The 20587-nt window shown below is 34.4% G+C and overlaps 2 protein-coding genes across 2 annotated transcripts; one reads left to right on the plus strand and one right to left on the minus strand.

Annotated features, from left to right (window-relative positions):
- Positions 1 to 1155: 1155 nt before the first annotated feature.
- LOC110631727 (pleiotropic drug resistance protein 2) lies at positions 1156 to 10320 on the plus strand. Its single transcript, XM_021779663.2, has 20 exons — positions 1156 to 2331; positions 2496 to 2616; positions 2851 to 2939; positions 3178 to 3262; positions 3431 to 3721; positions 3810 to 3900; positions 4259 to 5159; positions 5294 to 5454; positions 5643 to 5746; positions 5845 to 6010; positions 6097 to 6219; positions 6519 to 6664; positions 7036 to 7368; positions 7496 to 7786; positions 7865 to 7948; positions 8125 to 8258; positions 8391 to 8618; positions 9055 to 9226; positions 9329 to 9583; positions 9763 to 10320. Exons 1-20 carry the CDS (start codon positions 1901 to 1903, stop codon positions 10030 to 10032), a joined length of 4476 nt encoding a protein of 1491 aa, XP_021635355.2. The 5' UTR covers positions 1156 to 1900; the 3' UTR covers positions 10033 to 10320.
- Positions 10321 to 14919: 4599 nt separating this feature from the next.
- Positions 14920 to 20176, minus strand: LOC110631699 (uncharacterized). The gene is made up of 3 exons (XM_021779616.2): positions 17380 to 20176; positions 15950 to 16260; positions 14920 to 15607 (listed from the first exon to the last, which is right to left on the minus strand). Exons 1-3 carry the CDS (start codon positions 19626 to 19628, stop codon positions 15237 to 15239), a joined length of 2931 nt encoding a protein of 976 aa, XP_021635308.2. The 5' UTR covers positions 19629 to 20176; the 3' UTR covers positions 14920 to 15236.
- Between the last annotated feature and the right edge of the window lie 411 nt (positions 20177 to 20587).

Here is a 20587-nt window from a genome sequence, read left to right on the forward strand (position 1 = left end):
GTGGTTTATCAATTGGATAGCTTTTCACCAAATTTAAATAAATTTTAGCATAAATATGGAATATTTATACGATGATTTGTAACTTGAAAATATATTTTAAACAACATAACATTTAAAATTTAAAAGAGAGATTAGAGGAATTATTACAAGAATATGATCCTATTTTAAATAAAATAGTGGATTAGTTTTACTAATTAGGCTTACACAGTAATTTTTTTTATCACTTTTAAATTATTTAAAAAAAAAATTGCACAGCACCAAACAAACCTCAGTGATAATTTTATATATATATATATATATATATATATATATATATATATTGTATCTGGGAAACCCAGATATAAATCCTTTTTTTCACATATGTAATAAAAAAATATTTAAATGAAAAAAAAATCTAAAATTACGTAAAAAAAATATAAAAAATAAAAAATATGATATAATTAAATAATAATAAAAAAATTTGTACAGTAAATCTAACTAATTTGAGATTAATATTTAATTGTTTTTTATATTGTTATTGTCCTAACCTAAATAGAGTATTATTCTAATCTAATTAATAATTTAATACAAATTTAACATTGATTTCATAAATTCTAATCTAATTACTTTATTTTTTTCTTTATATTTGTATTAATAAGGATAAGTAATTAGGGAGTTTTTATCATCATTTATTTTATAAAGTAAAACTTACTTTCCCAATAATTATTAAATAAATTAATAAAATTTAATTAATTGAATGATTAAAAGAATAAAATGTAAATAAAGAAAATTAAAAATAAAATAATTATGAAAAACACCAAGTAACAAAAGAAAATAGGATACCCTCAAAATAAATAAAGTGGGAAAAAAAAAGGATTGGTTAGACTTCTACAGAAAGAATTTGATGTTGTAATAACACTAGCGTTAAATAATTAAGCCAATCTCAATTAACAATTAATCATTATTATTTAAAAATCCTTCAAAGTTTGGTATAGTTCAAGGGGGGACATTAAAAACAAATGGAACATTGAGGAGGGAAAGATCATCTCATCTTCTTCTTTTTATTTTATTTATTTTTTTAATTTTTTATACACTTGTGGGTCCCTACCCTCTCACCATGGAATCCTTAAGGTATCATTGTTGTTTTTCCAATAGAGAAGTTGACACCCATAATCAGTCTTTCAACCCTAGTGGATCATGATCTACCAACTCTGTCCTCCTTGTGTCCCTATGATATTTTTCTTAGAGAAGAAAATCAGGAAAAAAAAAAAAAAAAGGCTGAAGGGAAGAGATGGGTTTCCTATGCAGATGTCTTCAAGACATTGTCTAGCTTTGGCTAACAATTTTTTATCAACTATATTTATCTTATAGTGCAGGAGTTCAGTAAGCGGGTCCTTTTGCAGCTGTAGATACTAATGAAGTCAATGAGCAGAGCGGAATGTCTTTCAGTCAGCTGTATGAGGGAAGCAAAATATATGTATGCATATATATTTTTTTGGATCAATAGTATCCTATTGTCCTGTTTAGGCCGTCTTAGATTCCAATATGAGAACGCCATGAAATAGAATAAACATTTCATGACTATATATGACTATATATCATTTTGTTACAGACAAATTTTTGGATCACTTCATTTATATCTTTCAATTCTCTAATAAATGCCCATTTCTGTCACTACCATGCCCTTCTTGAAACCATCTTCACCTACATAAACCATGCCCTCCAAATCAACCCATCAAGAATTTGCATATGCTTATCACCTCACAAATATAGCTAGAGAAACAAGCTTTTCAAGATTTTATATGCTTTTAGTCCTCTTAAGTTTGCATAGCACCTTAAGTTTTATGGTTTAGTAAAGTTTATAATTTGGAGCTTTCCTTTGGAGTTCAGTTCTTGTAATAACTAGATACAAGTCATCATCATGGCTGCTTCTTTGAGTCCTTTCCCTGGAGATGAGCTTGCAAGGTCAGTTAGAGATGAGCTTGCAAGGTCAATGAGGTCGTTAAGCAACCGGTCAATGAGCAGGAGTTTATCATCAGCAAGTAAAAGAAGTTGGGCCTCAGCTAGTATTCGTGAGGTGTGGAGCAATCAAGGAGATGTATTTCGAAAGAGTCAGAGAGAGGATGATGAGGAAGAGCTGAAATGGGCTGCAATAGAGAGATTGCCAACGTATGATCGATTGAGGAAGGGGATACTGAAGCAGGTTTTGGATAATGGAAGAATTGATTATGAAGAGATTGATGTTACCGATCTTGGTATGCAAGATAAGAAGCAAATCATGGAGAGTATACTTCAAGTGGTTGAAGAGGATAATGAGAGGTTTCTTCTTAGGCTCAGGGAAAGAACAGATAGGTAAAGCTTTCTGTATCTCAATAGATTCTTTCCCTTAATAATTCTCATTAATACATGCTTATAACTTGCCTTGCTCTTGTTTTCATTTCCAACTATTTGTTTAGGTCAAATTCTAGTTGAATTTTGAATTTTCTTTTGAAAAATTTTGATTCTGGGGTAAACAGGGTGGGAATTGAGATTCCTAAGATTGAAGTCCGGTTCGAGCATTTGTCTATAGAAGGAGATGCATATGTAGGAACCAGAGCTCTTCCAACCCTGGCGAATGCTGCTATGAACACAATAGAGGTACTTTGCTCTGTCTGCTAATTATTGTGCAAATGAATTCTTTGAATTCAACCATGCAAAGGTTTTATCATGCATTACACATTGCTTGGGGATATAAGTTTAATTATCCAATTCCTCTTTTGCAATTTATCATATGAAATATATAATATGCAGTGCAATAATAGAACTTACATGGTTTCAAGTAGAAGATTTGATGCTTTGATAATTGTACTAATAAATTGTTGTGATGAACAGGGAATTCTTGGATCACTTAGAATTGTCCCATCTAAGAAGAGAGTTGTCAAGATACTTCATTCCGTTAGTGGAATAGTAAAACCATCAAGGTACATCTAAGAGATTTTTGCTATCAATATATTTTTCTGTTCGGTTATTGGTTATGGAAATGGCCTCTATACAAAGTAGGAGTATGCTATATTAACCCTCCCAGAGCCTATAAATGTGGGATGTTTCGTGCACTGAGTTACTTTTTTATTGATTACCGATTAGCACAGAATTGATGCCACTGCCTGCTCTATTACTTTTTGGTTATTTATTTTTCTGGTTATTTTTTTTTTCCCTCAGAATGACACTGCTTCTTGGACCTCCAGCATCTGGCAAAACTACATTGCTGCAGGCACTTGCTGGAAAGATGAACAAGGATCTAAGGGTGTGTTCTGTGTTCTGCATCTTCCTCCTTTTTGCCATGGGAATCTCAAAATATTTAATCTGCAATATCAACTTTGGTTTTACTTAATGTTATCCTACCCAATTCTGAAAATATTATTTAGAGCTTTGAATCCAAAACTATAGCTTAGTCATCTGATTTCTATGGCAGGTATTGGGAAGAGTCACTTATTGTGGTCATGAATTGCATGAGTTTGTTCCCCAAAGAACATGTGCATATATAAGCCAACATGATCTTCACCACGGTGAGATGACAGTAAGAGAGACGCTGGACTTTTCAGGGCGATGCTTGGGAGTTGGAACTAGATATGAAATGTTGGCAGAGTTGTCAAGAAGAGAAAAAGAAGCAGGAATAAAACCAGATCCTGAGATAGATGCATTCATGAAAGCCACAGCAATTGCAGGCCAAGAAGGCAGTCTAGTTACCGATTATATTCTCAAGGTTTGTTTCCTGCACTATAACTGTTTATCTAAACAGCTATTTTGTAGTTGAAGTTCTTGAAGCCTTATTCATTAAGGCACTGTAACAGATCCTTGGATTAGACATCTGTGCTGATATTATGGTGGGTGATGAGATGAGAAGAGGGATATCTGGCGGACAAAAGAAGCGAGTCACTACAGGTGTGTTTATCATACAAAAAGAGCAAAGTGTTATGGAATAAGCATTATTTCTGTTCTGAATATTTCTCAAGAAAATGCATAATAGTCTATTATATGCCTTCATGATGAACAAAAGATGATCATTTTTTTTTTCTGTTGGCTAATAAATCTTTATTGATTAATGATTAATGAAAGATCAGCAGTGGTGAAGTTCACTAAACAATTATGAAGTGTTGCTATACATTTGAGCAGTCTTTTCCCATTCCTTTTTTTTTTTTTGGGTACAATTAACTCTGACTGAGACTTGAACACGAGACCTTGCAGCAGTCTTTTTTTTTTTTTTACATCATGTAAATGGAGCTATTTATGCCAAATGCAGGAGAGATGTTGGTTGGACCAGCAAAAGCTCTTTTCATGGATGAAATATCAACTGGTCTAGACAGTTCAACCACTTACCAGATTGTCAGGTTTATGCGGCAAATGGTTCACATAATGGATGTGACCATGATAATATCTCTTCTGCAACCTGCACCTGAAACATATGAACTCTTCGATGACATTATCTTACTCTCAGAGGGTCAGATCGTGTACCAAGGTCCACGAGAGAATGTCCTTGAATTCTTTGAAAGTGTTGGCTTCAAATGCCCAGAAAGGAAAGGAGTTGCAGATTTCTTGCAAGAGGTGACTTCCAAGAAAGACCAAGAGCAGTATTGGTGCAGAAAGGAGCAACCTTACAGATATATCTCAGTTCCTGAATTTGTGGAAAGCTTTGGTTCTTTCCACATTGGTCAAAAGCTCTCTGAAGACCTTAGAATTCCTTACAATAAAGCTATTACTCATCCAGCTGCACTGGAGAAAGAAAAGTATGGAATCTCCAATTGGGAGCTCTTCAAAGCATGCTTTGCAAGAGAGTGGCTGTTGATGAAGCGCAACTCTTTTGTTTATATATTCAAGACAACCCAGATTACGATCATGTCAATAATTGCCATGACAGTGTTTTTAAGAACTGAGATGAAAGTTGGTGAGGTACAAGATGGAGGAAAATACTATGGAGCATTGTTCTTTAGTCTCATTAATGTTATGTTCAATGGAATGGCAGAAATGGCAATGACTATGTTTAGGCTTCCTGTATTTTTTAAGCAGAGGGATTTCTTGTTCTATCCAGCATGGGCTTTTGCATTACCAATTTGGGTGCTGAGGATCCCAGTCTCCTTAATGGAGTCAGGGATATGGATAATTCTCACATATTACACCATTGGATTTGCTCCTGCTGCCAGTAGGTATGTAAATTCGCTAATGCTATTCCTGATTAATGAATAATTTTTAACTGTATAGACTTCAATGGATTGTTGTTATTAAATGTGAAATAGTTCAATCTCTGAGTTATATTTGCTAATACATTTCAAATTTCCAGGTTTTTCAAACAATTCCTAGCATTCTTTAGTGTGCATCAGATGGCTCTATCACTCTTCCGTTTCATTGCTTCAATTGGAAGAACAGAAGTTGTGGCAAACACACTTGGTACCTTTACATTGCTTGTGGTTTTTGTCCTTGGTGGATTCATCGTTGCCAAAGGTCAATAAGTTCTCTCTACACTATTTATATTTCTTTACTGCTTTGTGAAGGCATATATGTGCAGCTCCAATTCCCAGTATTAGTTGTCTATATAATATGATGTTCAACCAATGATTAAGCTAAATTCATTCTGTGATAGTATAATTAGACTCAGAAGTGTAAGTAAATATGTTCATATCCTTTTGCAGATGATATTGAACCATGGATGATCTGGGGCTACTATATTTCTCCCATGATGTACGGACAGAATGCCATAGCCATCAATGAATTTCTTGATGAAAGATGGAGTGCTGTAAGATTTCCAAAGAATATGCAACACTTATTTTGTTGTTCTGCACTATCTTATTTGCTTGGTTGTCTTAATTTATGCACCATTTGTGATTGGTGCAGCCCAATCAAGGCCGAACATATTCTGAACCTACAGTTGGAAAATTTCTTCTGAAAATGAGAGGCATGTTCTTGGAAGAATATTGGTATTGGATTTCAGTTGGGGCACTTGTCGGATTTTCTCTACTTTTCAACGTTCTTTTCGTATGGGCGTTGACATATTTGGATCGTAAGCCATCAATTTTGATACTATATTTTGTTTCAGTTGAGTATGTAAAATACTTAGTTCTTGTAACATTTTGAAAATCAATGCAGCTTTGGGAGATACTAAATCCATTCTTCTAGATGATGACGCGAGCAAGAAGAAGTCATCCTCTAATGGGCAGCAAACAAAATCCACTGAAATGGTTTCATTATCAACTGCCCCACTGTGTCAAGGTTACTACATTCTAATTTAATTACAATGATATTGTGATGATGACTCCTATTAATCATACTTTAAGATTTACAGTAACTCAGGAAGCTGGAGAAAGAAAGCTATTAAATATACAACTGATAATGTTTAAGCTTAATCTCTACTAAATAAGAAAGATACTGCACTTATTGGTTTAAGAAATAGCCGCTAATAGTTCATATTCTATGTAGATTTATGTTCAGAGGCTGCTTTGAACTGGAACGCATTCAAATAGAATATCACAATTTCTACTTTCGGTCTCTGATTAAGGTTGCGGCTGCAGGTACTGATATGGCAGTGGGCAACACTCCTGACAGGCCAGCCGTTACTTCAACGGGGCATGCACCTACGAAAAGAGGAATGGTGCTGCCCTTCCAGCCCTTGTCACTAGCATTTAATCATGTGAATTACTATGTTGATATGCCTGCTGTAAGTTGCTTCTCTGGAGTCTCTTTTTCTTCATATTGTAGTTCACATTGCAACAAAAGGAACTTGACGATCATTGTAGGAATGTGATATGAATAACAATAACCAATGATTCATAAAACTCCTTTCTACTTGTTCAATTTAAGAAGGTTGATGAATTGTTATGTATTGTACTCATTAGTAAGAATTCATTTCTGCTATAACATGCTGATATATTGGACTATTAACATGATAAACTGCTAAAGTGCTAATAGCCGAACTTTTGACAAGAACTAAGCAGGCATTCGACTAACAAGAAAGCTTGGATTATTGGAGGTTCATAATTCAAGTCTGTTATGAACTTTTAATCATGAAAGCTTTGATTTGTTCTTTAGGAAATGAAAAACCAAGGAATTGAAGAGGATCGGCTCCAGCTGTTACGAGATGTTAGTGGAGCTTTAAGGCCTGGTATTCTGACAGCACTGGTTGGTGTAAGTGGTGCAGGGAAGACTACCCTGATGGATGTTCTAGCAGGAAGGAAAACTGGAGGCTACATTGAAGGAAGTGTCAGCATTTCTGGTTATCCAAAGAAGCAAGAAACTTTTGCTCGGATTAGTGGTTATTGTGAGCAGAATGATATCCATTCTCCACATGTTACTGTCTATGAATCCCTCCTGTACTCTGCCTGGTTGCGTCTTGCTAAGGAAATTAAGACTGAAACTAGAAAGGCAAGTCATCTTCATGAAGATCTTGTTTGTTCCTATCTATCAGCAATTTGATTTGTTTAACTTCAGCATGATTATTCCTGTTTCAATTGCATCATTGGTCATAATGTTTTGATCTTTCATGCTATAGATGTTTGTTGAGGAGGTGATGGAGTTGGTTGAACTGAAACCACTTAGGAATTCAATAGTAGGCCTTCCGGGGATGGATGGTTTGTCAACTGAGCAGAGAAAGCGACTCACAATAGCTGTAGAGTTGGTTGCTAATCCATCCATCATCTTCATGGATGAACCGACATCTGGTCTTGATGCTAGAGCTGCCGCAATTGTTATGCGTACAGTGAGGAACACCGTCGATACAGGCCGAACTGTAGTCTGTACAATTCACCAACCAAGCATTGATATTTTTGAAGCTTTTGATGAGGTATTTGTGATCCTGTTGTTTGCCTGAATCTTATATAGCCGTCATCTTGTTCATAACCTGTTGTCACATTTTCTGCAGCTATTACTAATGAAGAGAGGAGGACAAGTCATTTATGCTGGACCCCTTGGTCGCCACTCGCACAAACTTATTGAATACTTTGAAGTGAGTATTTTAGCGAATCAATCTTGAATGCACCAGGATAATGTTTGAGAATGCGAATATAATAAAATTTCCTGGGAATTTTGACCACCATTATATATTTGACACAGTTAAAATATATAAGATCAATTCTTTCAGCTTTGTCCATATGTACAACTAATATCTATAACATCTTTCAGGCTGTCCCAGGGGTTCCTAAGATCAAAGATGGTTCTAATCCTGCTACATGGATGCTGGAAATCAGTTCTAATGCAGTTGAGACTCAACTTAATGTAGACTTCGCAGAAATTTATGCCAATTCTGAGCTTTACCAGTAAGAGCTTCAAACTGTTAAATCATACTGTCTTGCCCATTTATGACTCTTAATTTCTTCTTCTCCTTGATATTCTTTAAATCAGCTCTTGCTTGAGATGATCACTTACACTTTTTCCCCATTTTTAATCAGGAGGAATCAGGAACTTATCGAAGAACTAAGTATTCCAGCACCAGGATCTGAAGATCTTTATTTCCCCACTCAGTATTCTCAGGACTTCTTTACTCAATGCAAAGCTTGCTTCCTAAAACAGCACTGGTCTTACTGGAAGAACCCACGATACAATGCCATCCGATTGTTCATGACAATAGCAGTTGGTGTCATATTTGGACTTATTTTCTGGAACAAAGGCGACAAGACGTAAGTATGCAGTTTCTAATTATATTCTCTTTGGTACCTAGCAATGTTTTGAAACAGTAAAAAGTGGGATAATGATCAACAGACAAGAACCCTCCTATATTTTGAAATGGCCTATGTCTATATATATCTCAACTTGAGCAGGCTGCAGGTCTTTTTGCTAAAAATTTCAATCAAGGCTCAGATTAGCTAGAAACATCCTTAATTAACTTGCTGTCAGCCAGGGCCAGTCATATTATAGCATTCTGCAGAGTTGCAGAAGCATCTGCAAGGGGCAAGCCTTGGCCCAATGGTCAGCTTGCTCCTTTTGTGACCGGAAGGGCTTTGGATTAGATTCTTGAAAACAACCTCTCTGTAAAAAACATAGGATTTAGAGTCATATTGTTAATGCACCTCTGCAGTAGGAAATCTAAAAGCAATTGCATATTGATGTCAACAGACAAAAGCAACAAGATCTTCTGAATTTGCTGGGAGCAATGTATTCTGCTGTGATGTTCCTTGGAGCCACCAACACATCCTCAGTGATGTCTATTGTGTCAGTAGAAAGAACAGTTTTCTACCGTGAAAGAGCAGCCGGAATGTACTCAGAACTGCCTTATGCATTTGCTCAGGTAGATTAAAACCTTGATTTCAAGTCTATATTGCAGATTTTAGTGCAACATCACATTTGAATATAGAAATAAGTGATATCCCTATCATCTGGTGCCTTGCAGGTTGCTATAGAGTCAATATATGTTGCATCCCAGACATTAATCTACAGTTTATTGCTTTACTCAATGATTGGGTTCCCTTGGAAAGCTGAAAACTTCTTGTGGTTCTACTTCTTCATATTCATGTGCTTTATGTACTTCACATTGTATGGAATGATGCTTGTGGCTCTCACTCCAGGTCATCAAATTGCTGCCATTGTTATGTCTTTCTTCCTCAGCTTCTGGAACCTGTTCTCTGGCTTCCTCATCCCGAGGACGGTATGCATCCACAAGCTAATCAATTTATGCTACAAATAATGTTCTTTCAATATGACACACAGACCCCCAATTCCATGCATCTTGGGATCAATAATCTAGCCAAGCTCAATCTAATATGCTAATATCTTAGTTTTGAGTTAAAGAAACTGAATCTAACCCTCTAGAATTAACATATGCAGCAAATACCAATATGGTGGAGATGGTACTACTGGGCATCACCAACTGCTTGGACAATATATGGTCTGATCACCTCCCAGGTGGGAAAGCTATCACATGATTTAGTTATACCAGGGGATACATTAATGCCAGTGAATGATTACCTGAAGATAGCCTTTGGATTTGAGTATGACTTCCTTGGAGCAGTTGCAGCTGCCCATATTGGTTTTGTTCTCCTTTTCTTGTTTGTCTTTGCTTATGGAATCAAGTTCCTCAACTTCCAGAGAAGATAGTTCTGAGAAACCCAGATTGAAAAGAAAAGGAAAGAAAATTAACCATTTTTTTTTTCGTTTGGAAGTCAGCAAGTTCGGATTAAATTCAGTTGATGATTAGTGGGGCTTGCATGCCTTGCCTTTTTTACTATCAACTTGTATTATTTTTTCTTTCTCCATTTCGATGTTCTTTAATCCATTTAACAGTTCTTTTTTTTTATTTAATTTAAAGCCTTAGATAGGAAAAATTATACAATGATACAACGATTTTATTGTAACTATTAATTATGGTGAGTTTCACTATAATCAACGATTATAATTAAATCATTCTATATACAATAATCATACCAAATTAGATAAAGATCTCAAAGATTTTGTTGTATTTTAAGAGAAAGGGAGAGAGGAGGGGAACTTCTCTAATTCTTTTAAACTAAGAGATTTGGGGTGAATAAGATTTGATTAAAATTGAAAAAAAAACAATTGGATTGATTGAATTTAAAAATTTAATTTAATTTTTTAGTAATTGGATTTGATTTGATTTGATTTTTTTAATCTAAGAAATCTAGTTAGTGCGACTCCCTTACTCGTACTCATATTTTTCCCTCAATGAAATCACCACCTCCCCCTTATAACAAAATCAATGTGCTGTAACAGTCTCGTCCTCCATCTTTCCCTCTCAACGAAATTGTTTTGGTATTGCTGTTCCTAACTTCCTATTTGGCACTTAGTTGGTGCTTCAATAATTAGATTTATTGTTTACCACGTACATATACTAGTTGAATGCTTTTATTATGCACAAATTTAATAAAAATTAATTTTTCTATATTTAATTTAAATTTTAATATTTCATTTTTTATCAAAATTATTTCTAATATTTTTTTATATAATTTAATTATTAAAATTTATAACATATAACTATAATACTTTTATTTTAATATTTTATTTTTTTATTTTTATATATGCAATTTATATTTTCAATAAAATTATATTTTTCACCTTTTTAATATTTTTTATGGAAAAACAAATTAGTTAACTTATATATAATAAAAATATATCATTACTCATAAAAATAAACTAAAGTAAAAGTAAAAAAAATATATATAAAAGTGTCGTTATGATGATCAGTAGATAAATAATAAAAATAAATAAAAGAAAAGATAAAAGAAAACATATGCAAAATCAACATTGAAAGCTTATATTGGTATACATCTATAAATAATTTCATTTCCTTGTTACTTTTTTTTTTTTTTATTCTTTTTATAGTTGGTGCTACTTGATTTTTTTGGTTTTTGGATTCAATGGTCTCTTTCTAATATTATCGAGAATCAGGAATCAATAGAAATGGAAACAATTTTTGAGAATTAAGACCAATAAAACTTGAACAAAAATAATTAAAAATAGAGGAAATCAAATAACAATTTGAAAGCATAAGAAAGTTTGATGGTTTTCAAATAACAATAGGCAAGCTGCTCAACTAGATTCAAACCTGCAATTTGTTGCTCAAGTTGCTCAAATGGTTCTCAATATATGTTGCATTCCAGACATTAATCTACAAATTTGTTGCTTTGCTCAATGATTGGGTTCCCTTGGAAAGCTGATAACTTCTTGTGGTTCTACTTCATATTCAGGTGCTTTATGTACTTCACATTGTATGGAATGACGCCTGTGGCTCTCACTTCAAGGCATCAAATTGCTGCCATCAGCTTCTGGAACCTGTTCTTTGGCTTTCTCATCCCTAGGACGATATGCATACACAAGCTAATCAACTTATAGTACAAATAATATTCTTTCAATATGACATGCAGACACCCAATTCCATGCATCTTGGAATCAATAATCTAGCCAAGCTCAGTCTAATATGCTAATATCTTTGTTTTGAGTGAAAGAAACTAAATCTAACCCTCTACAATTAACATATGTAGCAAATCCCAATAGGGTGGAGATGGTACCACTAGGCATTACCAACTGCTTGGACAATATATGGTCTGATCACCTCACAGGAGGGAAAGATATCAAATCAAGTAGAGGTACCAGGAGACGGATTCATGCCAGTGAAGGACTACCTGAAGAAAGCCTTGGGATTTGAATATGACTTCCTTGGAGCTGTTACAGCTGCTTGTATTGGTTTTGTTCTCCTTTTATTTTTTGTCTTTGCTTATGGAATCAAATTCCTGAATTTCTAGAGAAGATAGTTCTATGTAACCACGATTTAAAAGAAAAGAAAAGAAAATTAGCGAATTTTTGTCGTTTGGAAGTCAGCAAGCTTGGATTTAGTTGATGATCAGTGAAATTGCATGGCTTGCTCTTTTACTATCAATCTTGAATTATTTTCTTTTCTCCCATTCTTTGTTCTTTAATCCATTTAACAGAAAGCTTTTTTTTTTCTTAAAAAATTAACTTAAAGCCTTAAGATAATTTCATGCTGTTGTGCATCCGAAACATATAAACTACAAAAAAATAAAGTAAACAAACAAAATATTAATATTTACGTAGTTTAACTTTTCAACATATTATTATATCTTCCGCTATCAATAAATAATAAATCATCACATAAGAAGCTCAAAGTTAACTAACAATTAATCCAATTACGCTCAAAAGATCCCACTATAAGTTGCTCATAGTAAATATATTAGTAAATTTCTTTCACTCTCCTTTAAATAAAAATTATTTATTTATTACTTTAATCACTACACTGCAAAGTGTGTTTACAACTATATGGGTAAGAGCCCTCTTAACAATGAACCAGAATTCATTCCTGTTAAATTCTATGCCTCTTTCTCACCTTAGGCCGAAGCCTTTATCTATCCATGGGACTACAATGGGCAGAAGCCCCTTGTCAATGAGCAAAGCCAATCCTTGATAAAACCATTTACTCCATAGGTTGAAAACCAAATAACCTTTCCATGATACTTCTATTCATAGTGTTAGCCTCTCAATCCTAATCTAATTAAGAATTTAACCCAATTTAGGAATAACACTAAAATAAGAGTTTAAGTTTTAGTTTATATAGGAAATACTCTTGCATTCTATCGATGAATATTTATTCCACTCAGATTAGGAAAAGATCTCTCTAAATCAGACTAGGATTTTTAGCACAAATCTAACACTTGCTCTAGAGACGGGCAAAAGAAAATTGTCTACTGGACATCTCAAAAATAAATAAATAATTGTCTAATGGAGGGTTGAAAGCGGTTAGTTTTTGAAGGGAGTATATAGAGGCAATGGTTTCGCAATGTAGATGAGCTATATTGAAATTGTGTAGTCTATAAAATTTATTGATCAAAGTTGGTATTTATACAGCCCAAAATAAGTGAAAATCCCAATAAAAGCATGAAAATCTGATTAAATCTTGACAGCTACTATCTAATAAATTTGTTTTTTTAATTATTTTTAGAAATTAACATATTCTTAAAGACTTATTCTCTGACAACATATCATCCACAACAACAGGTCTTTCAGCTACTAAAGTATAATTTTAACATTCGTTGCATCAGTTGCTGCACATTTTGGTTGTCATCAAAATCTCATCCTTCATTGTAGACCCTTTTTTTTCCTAATCTGTAGCATCATTAGAATATCTTGCATATTTAACAGGCTTCATCATTGTATTTTTGCATTTCTAATGAACATCAGGTTATATTTTGTTATTATTTGCATTTGCATTTATAGCTTGGCTTGACTTTGTTGTTCTCCTCTTGGCTTGGTTTTGTGTTTTTTTTCAAATGTTTATTGAATGACAACAAACTTTCATAGGTTGCCTTTCCTCAATCCTAGCTTCTGCTTGTGCCTAATTTGTTAAGCATTCTTTGTTTTTTTTTTTTTCTTACATACGGTCTTTCAACTTTTTTTTTTTTTCCCGCTTTCTTTTCATCTTAAATCTCTCTTAGATCTCTCCAGAAGTATGGCTTGGTTAAAATTTTGATTTGTGTCTTGTGGCTTGGTGTTTGTGGTAATCTCACAAGATTCCTCATGAATTCAACTCTTATACCATTTGTTAGTTTTTGAAAGAAGGATATAAAGGCAAAGGGTTTGCAATGCAGAATACACTAAGATTAAAAGGTCTACAGAATTTACTAATAAAAGTTGGTATTTATATTCCCAAAAATATTGATAAATCTCAACAAAAGTATGAAAATCTAATTAAATCTTAACAACTACTATCTGACAAATTTGCAGTGGCAGATTTAGAAAAATATTTTTTTCTGGGGTTAATATATATACATATATATATATATATATGAAAAATAAAATTTTTAAAGAGTGAGGGAGACACATTAATTGACGAAATCAATGTGTTGCGAGTGTCTCATCCTCCATCTCTCCCTCTCAACGGAATCGTTTTGCTCTTGCTATTCCTGACTTCCTATTTGGCACTCGGTACTTGAATAATTAGATTTGTTGTTTAGGTATGTACAAGTCTTTCATTTTGATTTTCTTAGTTTAAATTCTTAGCTTTAATTATATTTTATTGAGATTTTTTTTATATATGAATTATTTTGATATTTATTATTTAAATTTAATCTCAGTTTTGAGCATGTGGATTTATTTTGTTTAACTATTTTTAATGAAATTTCTGACTTTTTTTTTCTTTTAGATAGACTAAAATTTAGGTGAGAACAGACTTTCCACTCAACATATCTAAAATAGCCCACCCAAAAAGACGATCAGTGAGACTCAAACTCTCAATGAGAGCGCTAAATGAATCTAAAAAAAAAAGAATCTGACTCCTATCTATTGTTGAAATGAGAAAAAAAATGATGATCCATACAAAGCCTATTTATTTTAATTCAATTCAATTTAATTAGTTATTTAAATTCAATTCAATTCAATCTCTTGCATAATATATTTTGTTTTTCTATTCTTACAATTTGATTCGAAAGAAAACCAAACCAACCAACTGCACAAATCTACCCATAAAAGAGATCTTTAGAAATTAGATATGCGTACATAACTTGAAGAAGTATCCGGCTATCAAATGCCAAGTGGAAAAAACGATAAAGCAAACTTTTACACAATTTTCAGCTTAACCACCAATTGTTTTTCCCCCTAGTCTTCTTTTATCCATAACATGTATTACTTCCATGATAACATGTTAGTACTTACCAATGGCAGGAAGAGCAAGGAATCCAACCTGAAGAAAGTTGAATTGGGGATCCTTGGAAATTTCAGTGACTAGGTGGAGCAGGGCGCAGAGCCCTCCTCCTATAAATGCACCATTGAGATTGCTACCTATCATCAGTTTTAACAGGAGCATTCTCCAGATCTTGGATATCCTTCTTGCTCTTCACCAAAATCCACTTCTTGGTGTTGAAGTCGAGTTTGTCCAAGTCATCTGCAATTCCCATGTACCCATATAGAAGACGCTCCTCCAACTTGTCTCCCTGCAAATCTGCTTCAAAGCCATTGCTGCTTTTAATGGCTTTGGATGTTTTTTGCTCAAATTCTTCTCTCCCATGTTTATTCTCAGCAAAATATTTATGAAGTCTCTCTGCATTTCCAAGTCCAGTGAATGTGCCCAAAAACTTTATCAATATAACACTTTGGTCAGCAGGCTTACCTAGGCATACCTTGATTTTTCCCCCAACAAAACCTTTACCTATCATCATTCAGAGAAACCATAGATTAATGTATGAGCACCGGAGAAAAAAAATTCCGTCCGCCTAGTAGTTGAGATCCCAACAGTTCACATATTTCAAATTTAAGCATCCTAAAATATTGCCACAGAATCAAAAACAGAACAAAGATTTCAAATGATATATGCTTTTTATTTTCCCAACATGTTCAATGACAAGTTTAAAATATTTTTCCTAAACAGAAAGAATGTGTACTTTCACATGCTGCTCAAATATGAATTATGGCACAATTGTAATAAATAGTTGAAGTTGTAACTCACCTGAATTTCCTGAATACCAAAAAAAAAAAAAAAGTTGCTACTCACCTCTAAGAAAAGCTTCAACCCCGTCAATAGGTATGACCTTCTGTTGTTCTGGATTCACATTTGACATAGAAATGTTGTGGATGATAACAAGTGGAGGCCATATCATCAAATCCTCCTTCTGAGCCCAAGCTTCTGCCTCAGGCAAGACATCTGGAACCCAAGTTCTCATGTCGCAAGGCACATAAGTGTTCCACCCCATCAAAATGCATATTGCTTTATGAAGACCCAGGTGTTGTGCTCTCAATCCAACCTTGTGAGACATGAAAGCATGAGTTACCAAGCGTTGAGTGTCCATGAAATCCTTTGATGAGCTGTAAAAATACAACCGTACAAATGTTCAAAACTGGAGCGAAAACTATAATAATAGCAACACTAAAAGGAAATTGAAAAACAACCACTACATCCATCCACAAACATAAATAAGGAAGCTTTTAAAAGCACTATTGGTTTTTCACTATTGAAAGTATTAGAGGCTCTAAGTACATATAATATAAATAAATGATCACACCATGTTGAAAAACACTAGCATTCCAAAACAAAAAAAAAAAAAAAAAAAAAAAAAAGAATCAAATTCAACTTCTGCATTTATTGCAATATCTTAGATGAATCTGCAACCTTAATCTTAGCTTTCTGACCTGTCCACAACAATAGTCCCATTGTGTACTAGACCCACCCCACTTTTGTCCTTTGCCTTTCCAGCTGCATAATGACATCCCAGCAACAAAAATGTACTAGCTATAATATATTCCGGTAAGTAGTTCCTTGCGCATGTGAAATGTTATGAAACTCAAAACACCAACATAGGCTCCATCTACTCATAAAAACCACAACAGTTAACCCACACAAGGTGGATATCTCAGAGATACCCAACTTTCAAAAGATCTCCTTGGTTTACTACATGATATTCATGAAAAATAAGGGACCTAGTTGCAATGCAGTTGGTTAAACTAACTCCTACATTCCAAGAGATTAACTTGCTCCACGACATCTATATATAATTATCCATTCCTACAAGAAGTTTGAGACTGGCAAACCCATATCACATGATCAACAACCTTTCACCAAGTGACAGTTAAATTTACACACAAACGCTACAATAGAAGATGGATAACAAAATCATATAGGCCAATTGAAGCATATTTTATGTAATAAAACCACTTGAAAGTTCTGCATCCATATGTTATTTATCTGGAAGTTGGAGTTCACCAAAAGCTCTTGCTCCACCTTGCATGATTCATACCAGAACAAGCCACCATGAAATCCACCAATACAGGTAGCTATAATAGAATCCCATATGGAACACAGCAAAGAAATTTTCTAAGTTGATAATTGCTCAACTGTCTGCTGCTGTAAGAGTATAAATAGGAACTCCTGAATCAAAATATGAAATGTGTTCCACATAAAAAGTATAGACGGGAAAGAAAACAGACCTTCTGCCACATACGATGCAGAACAAACTACCAGCTTTTCCTTGCTCCTTGTATCTTCTTCGAACCGCCGAGCTCAAATTCAATTTCTTAGAATAATCTAAAAAGGCTTCATGAACCAGTTGCTTAAATTCCTCAGAATCCTCACATTGCTCAGTGTCTGCCATATTCACCCAACCTTCTGATGGATCATCATCATTCACCTGCTCATTATCGTCATAATCTTCATTTCTTTTCCAAGTTTTGTGCTTTATGTGAATTCCACTTCTTTTATCAGGCTGGTGTGAGTTATACCAGCTTGAAGAACCAGATCTTGGATGACCCTTCATATATTTAACACTAGGTTTATAATGTTTATTAGAATGCTTTTGTGAATGTACCAAAGAATCTTGAGAAGACAGCCAGTCTTCAGATGCAAAATCTCCATAACGGTCTTGCCCATCATACTCTCTCTTAACTTTTCTGTACGCATTGTGGTCAAACCTCTGAGTTCTGTATGGATGTAAAGCACTTGGATTTTCCTCGATCCATTCCTCACCACTGTCATAAACATCCTTACACTCTAGCTGTGCATACCGTTTCCTTGACACAATACCTCTTGGATCACAACAATTTAAATCATCATCCACACTGTAATTTCTTTTGAGCAGTTTATCAGATGGCTTGTATATGGGAAAATCTTCCATTCTCTGCCTTTTGATAGAAAATTTCTGCATCTCCAAGTCATACATAGGCATAACTGGATCACGTAATCTATCTTTTTCAAACTGCGGACCTGCATCTCTTCCAAACCCATAATTTGATCTCAAATGTGAGGTTTGTTGATCCTGTGTGACGCCCAAATGAGATGTCTCATTATCTCGTGAGACTCTCCTTCCAAATTCAACTTGAGAATATTCAGAACCCAAATATTCCCCACTATGCTTTGGTGCATATAATATTCTACTTGAGTTAAGGTCCTCCATGGCGGCCTGCTTGCCTATAGTATGATCCCATGTGGTGTTATTTCTTCTGTTTCTGTAAAAATCCTGCGTTGGATCAATGTTTTCTTCAATGGGGTGCATAACACTCATTCTTGACAATTCTCCATACTCAAAATCTGCTCGAGCTACGTCATGATCCAACTGAGCACGTGGTGGCATCATTCTATGCAATTCATCAGATGGATAGACCACATCTTCATTCACTAATCCCTGTGATTTAGGGTAAAGGTAATCATCATGTTCTTTTCTGTTTGGGCTATACGCACCATGCGGAAAACTTGTCATAATTCTCTTACCAGTTTCCACATTTCTTAAATCTACGGCTGACCTTTGACCATATGTGCTTAAATCCAAGGGTTCTGTGAGTTTCATGCTGTTCCTTGGGTATTCATCAGAAGCAGACAGGGGCACACAATCCCTGAAAGAACTCAGAAACTCACTCCTTGAAACACCTGAAGATGTGCCAGCAAAATCTTTGGATTGAGAGCTACCAAAACCCTTAAAGCGAGGAGATGGATTCATGGTGTATGAATCCTCCCTTGAGCAAAACACAGGGTTTTCCCCTTTGTATAATTCCATTACTGGTATCTTATCTGGAGATATAGGCTCCCTATACCTAAGTTTCTCATTCTCAAACTGGCTGACATCCATGTGGCGGGATGGCAACTGTAGATGCTCACTAGTTTTCCCATAACTTGAAGGAGGAATGAAATCTGGAGGTGCTCGACGCAACCCTCTTATAATTCCATCTTCCATGGGCATCGATTTCTGCCCTATTGTCACATGCCTATCATTACCAGGAAACCTGTTTTCGCTATAATCCTTCTCTTTACTAATTCTAGAAGATGCAGCATGATGATCATACCCATAAACATGCTTTAGTCTATTACTTTTACCATCTTCATAATTGATATCATCAGCATACTCATATTTCCTATGCACAACACCCTCATCAAACTGAGGCTTTCTGTGCTCTTGTAGAAAAGGAGGTGAACCAGGGCAGACCTCGTCAGACCTTCCAGCACCCAAATGCCAACCATATTCCCTCCTTTCATTTGAACCACTTCTTCCTTCCCTTAGTAATATCCTTCTAGACCCATCAATCTTACTGTGCGGACTCAAACTCCTCTGCACGCGAGGAGACCGATCCAGGGCATCTCGACGGGACACTGAATACGAGTCGTGTCCTACTTCATATCTATGTTGATTACGTGGCTTTGAGGATGGAGATACTGTCACGTAATCATCACCTTGCCTTCTAGATTGCATCTTTCTTCCTTACAAGAAAGACAGCTAAATTCTATTGATTCTGCAATCTCTCTCTCTGGTTTTATATATATATAGCCTTTGATAATTGATCAGATAGAATTTGATGCATCAGAATAAAGCAGCAAGATCAATTTTGCAGCAACTCGAATGTGAAAACCCTAGAAATAGCCAGTACCCAGTAAACTATATCACGATTTTATAGCATGTAAATCAGCAGATCCTAAACAGTGGCTATCGATTGAAAACACAAATCAGAGGCAAACCCAGAAAGGATTTTGAATTCAATGAGAGATAAAAATGCTCAGAGATATCAAATCAAACCTCGGATGGTGGCTGTGAATTGAGAGAACCCATGATTGATCTGAATCAGATATTTTTCTGGTGGGGTTTATCGATTGATTGATGAGAAATTCTCTAGTTTAAATCTGCAGAGAAGGGTAGAAAGAGTGGTGAATTTGTTGTAAAAAGAAGATTGAATGTGGTGGTGGGTTTCTCACTGACTTTTGTGCCGTCCCTTGTCTGCTGGTAGTAGTGCGATATTAAAGCACTTAATATTAATTTATCTATTTAATTTAATAGTGGGAGTAAGTGGGCAAGTAAGCTATCAACTTTGGAGTGCTTGGACCACAATCTTTGAGTCCACTCGTATTGTTTTTCTTTTTCTATATTATTAGTTTTAAGATAATTTATAATGGAGAGCGTATTTGGTTTAATTTAATTTAATTTATAAATTAAAAAAATTAATTAAAATAAGTTAAAATTTACAAATAAAGTAATTTATAGTTTAATAAATAAAAATTTATATTATTTTAATAATTTTTAAAAATATTAAAATTATTTTATTTTAACAATTAGAATACTCAATAATATATCATTTATGATAATTTTAATAAATTAAGTTATTTTATTTAAAAATTAATTTTAAATAGTTTTATTAAATAATTAATTATTTTTTTATA

The sequence above is a fragment of the Hevea brasiliensis genome, chromosome 14 (genome assembly GCF_030052815.1).
Source record: "Hevea brasiliensis isolate MT/VB/25A 57/8 chromosome 14, ASM3005281v1, whole genome shotgun sequence".
Lineage (NCBI taxonomy): Eukaryota > Viridiplantae > Streptophyta > Magnoliopsida > Malpighiales > Euphorbiaceae > Hevea > Hevea brasiliensis.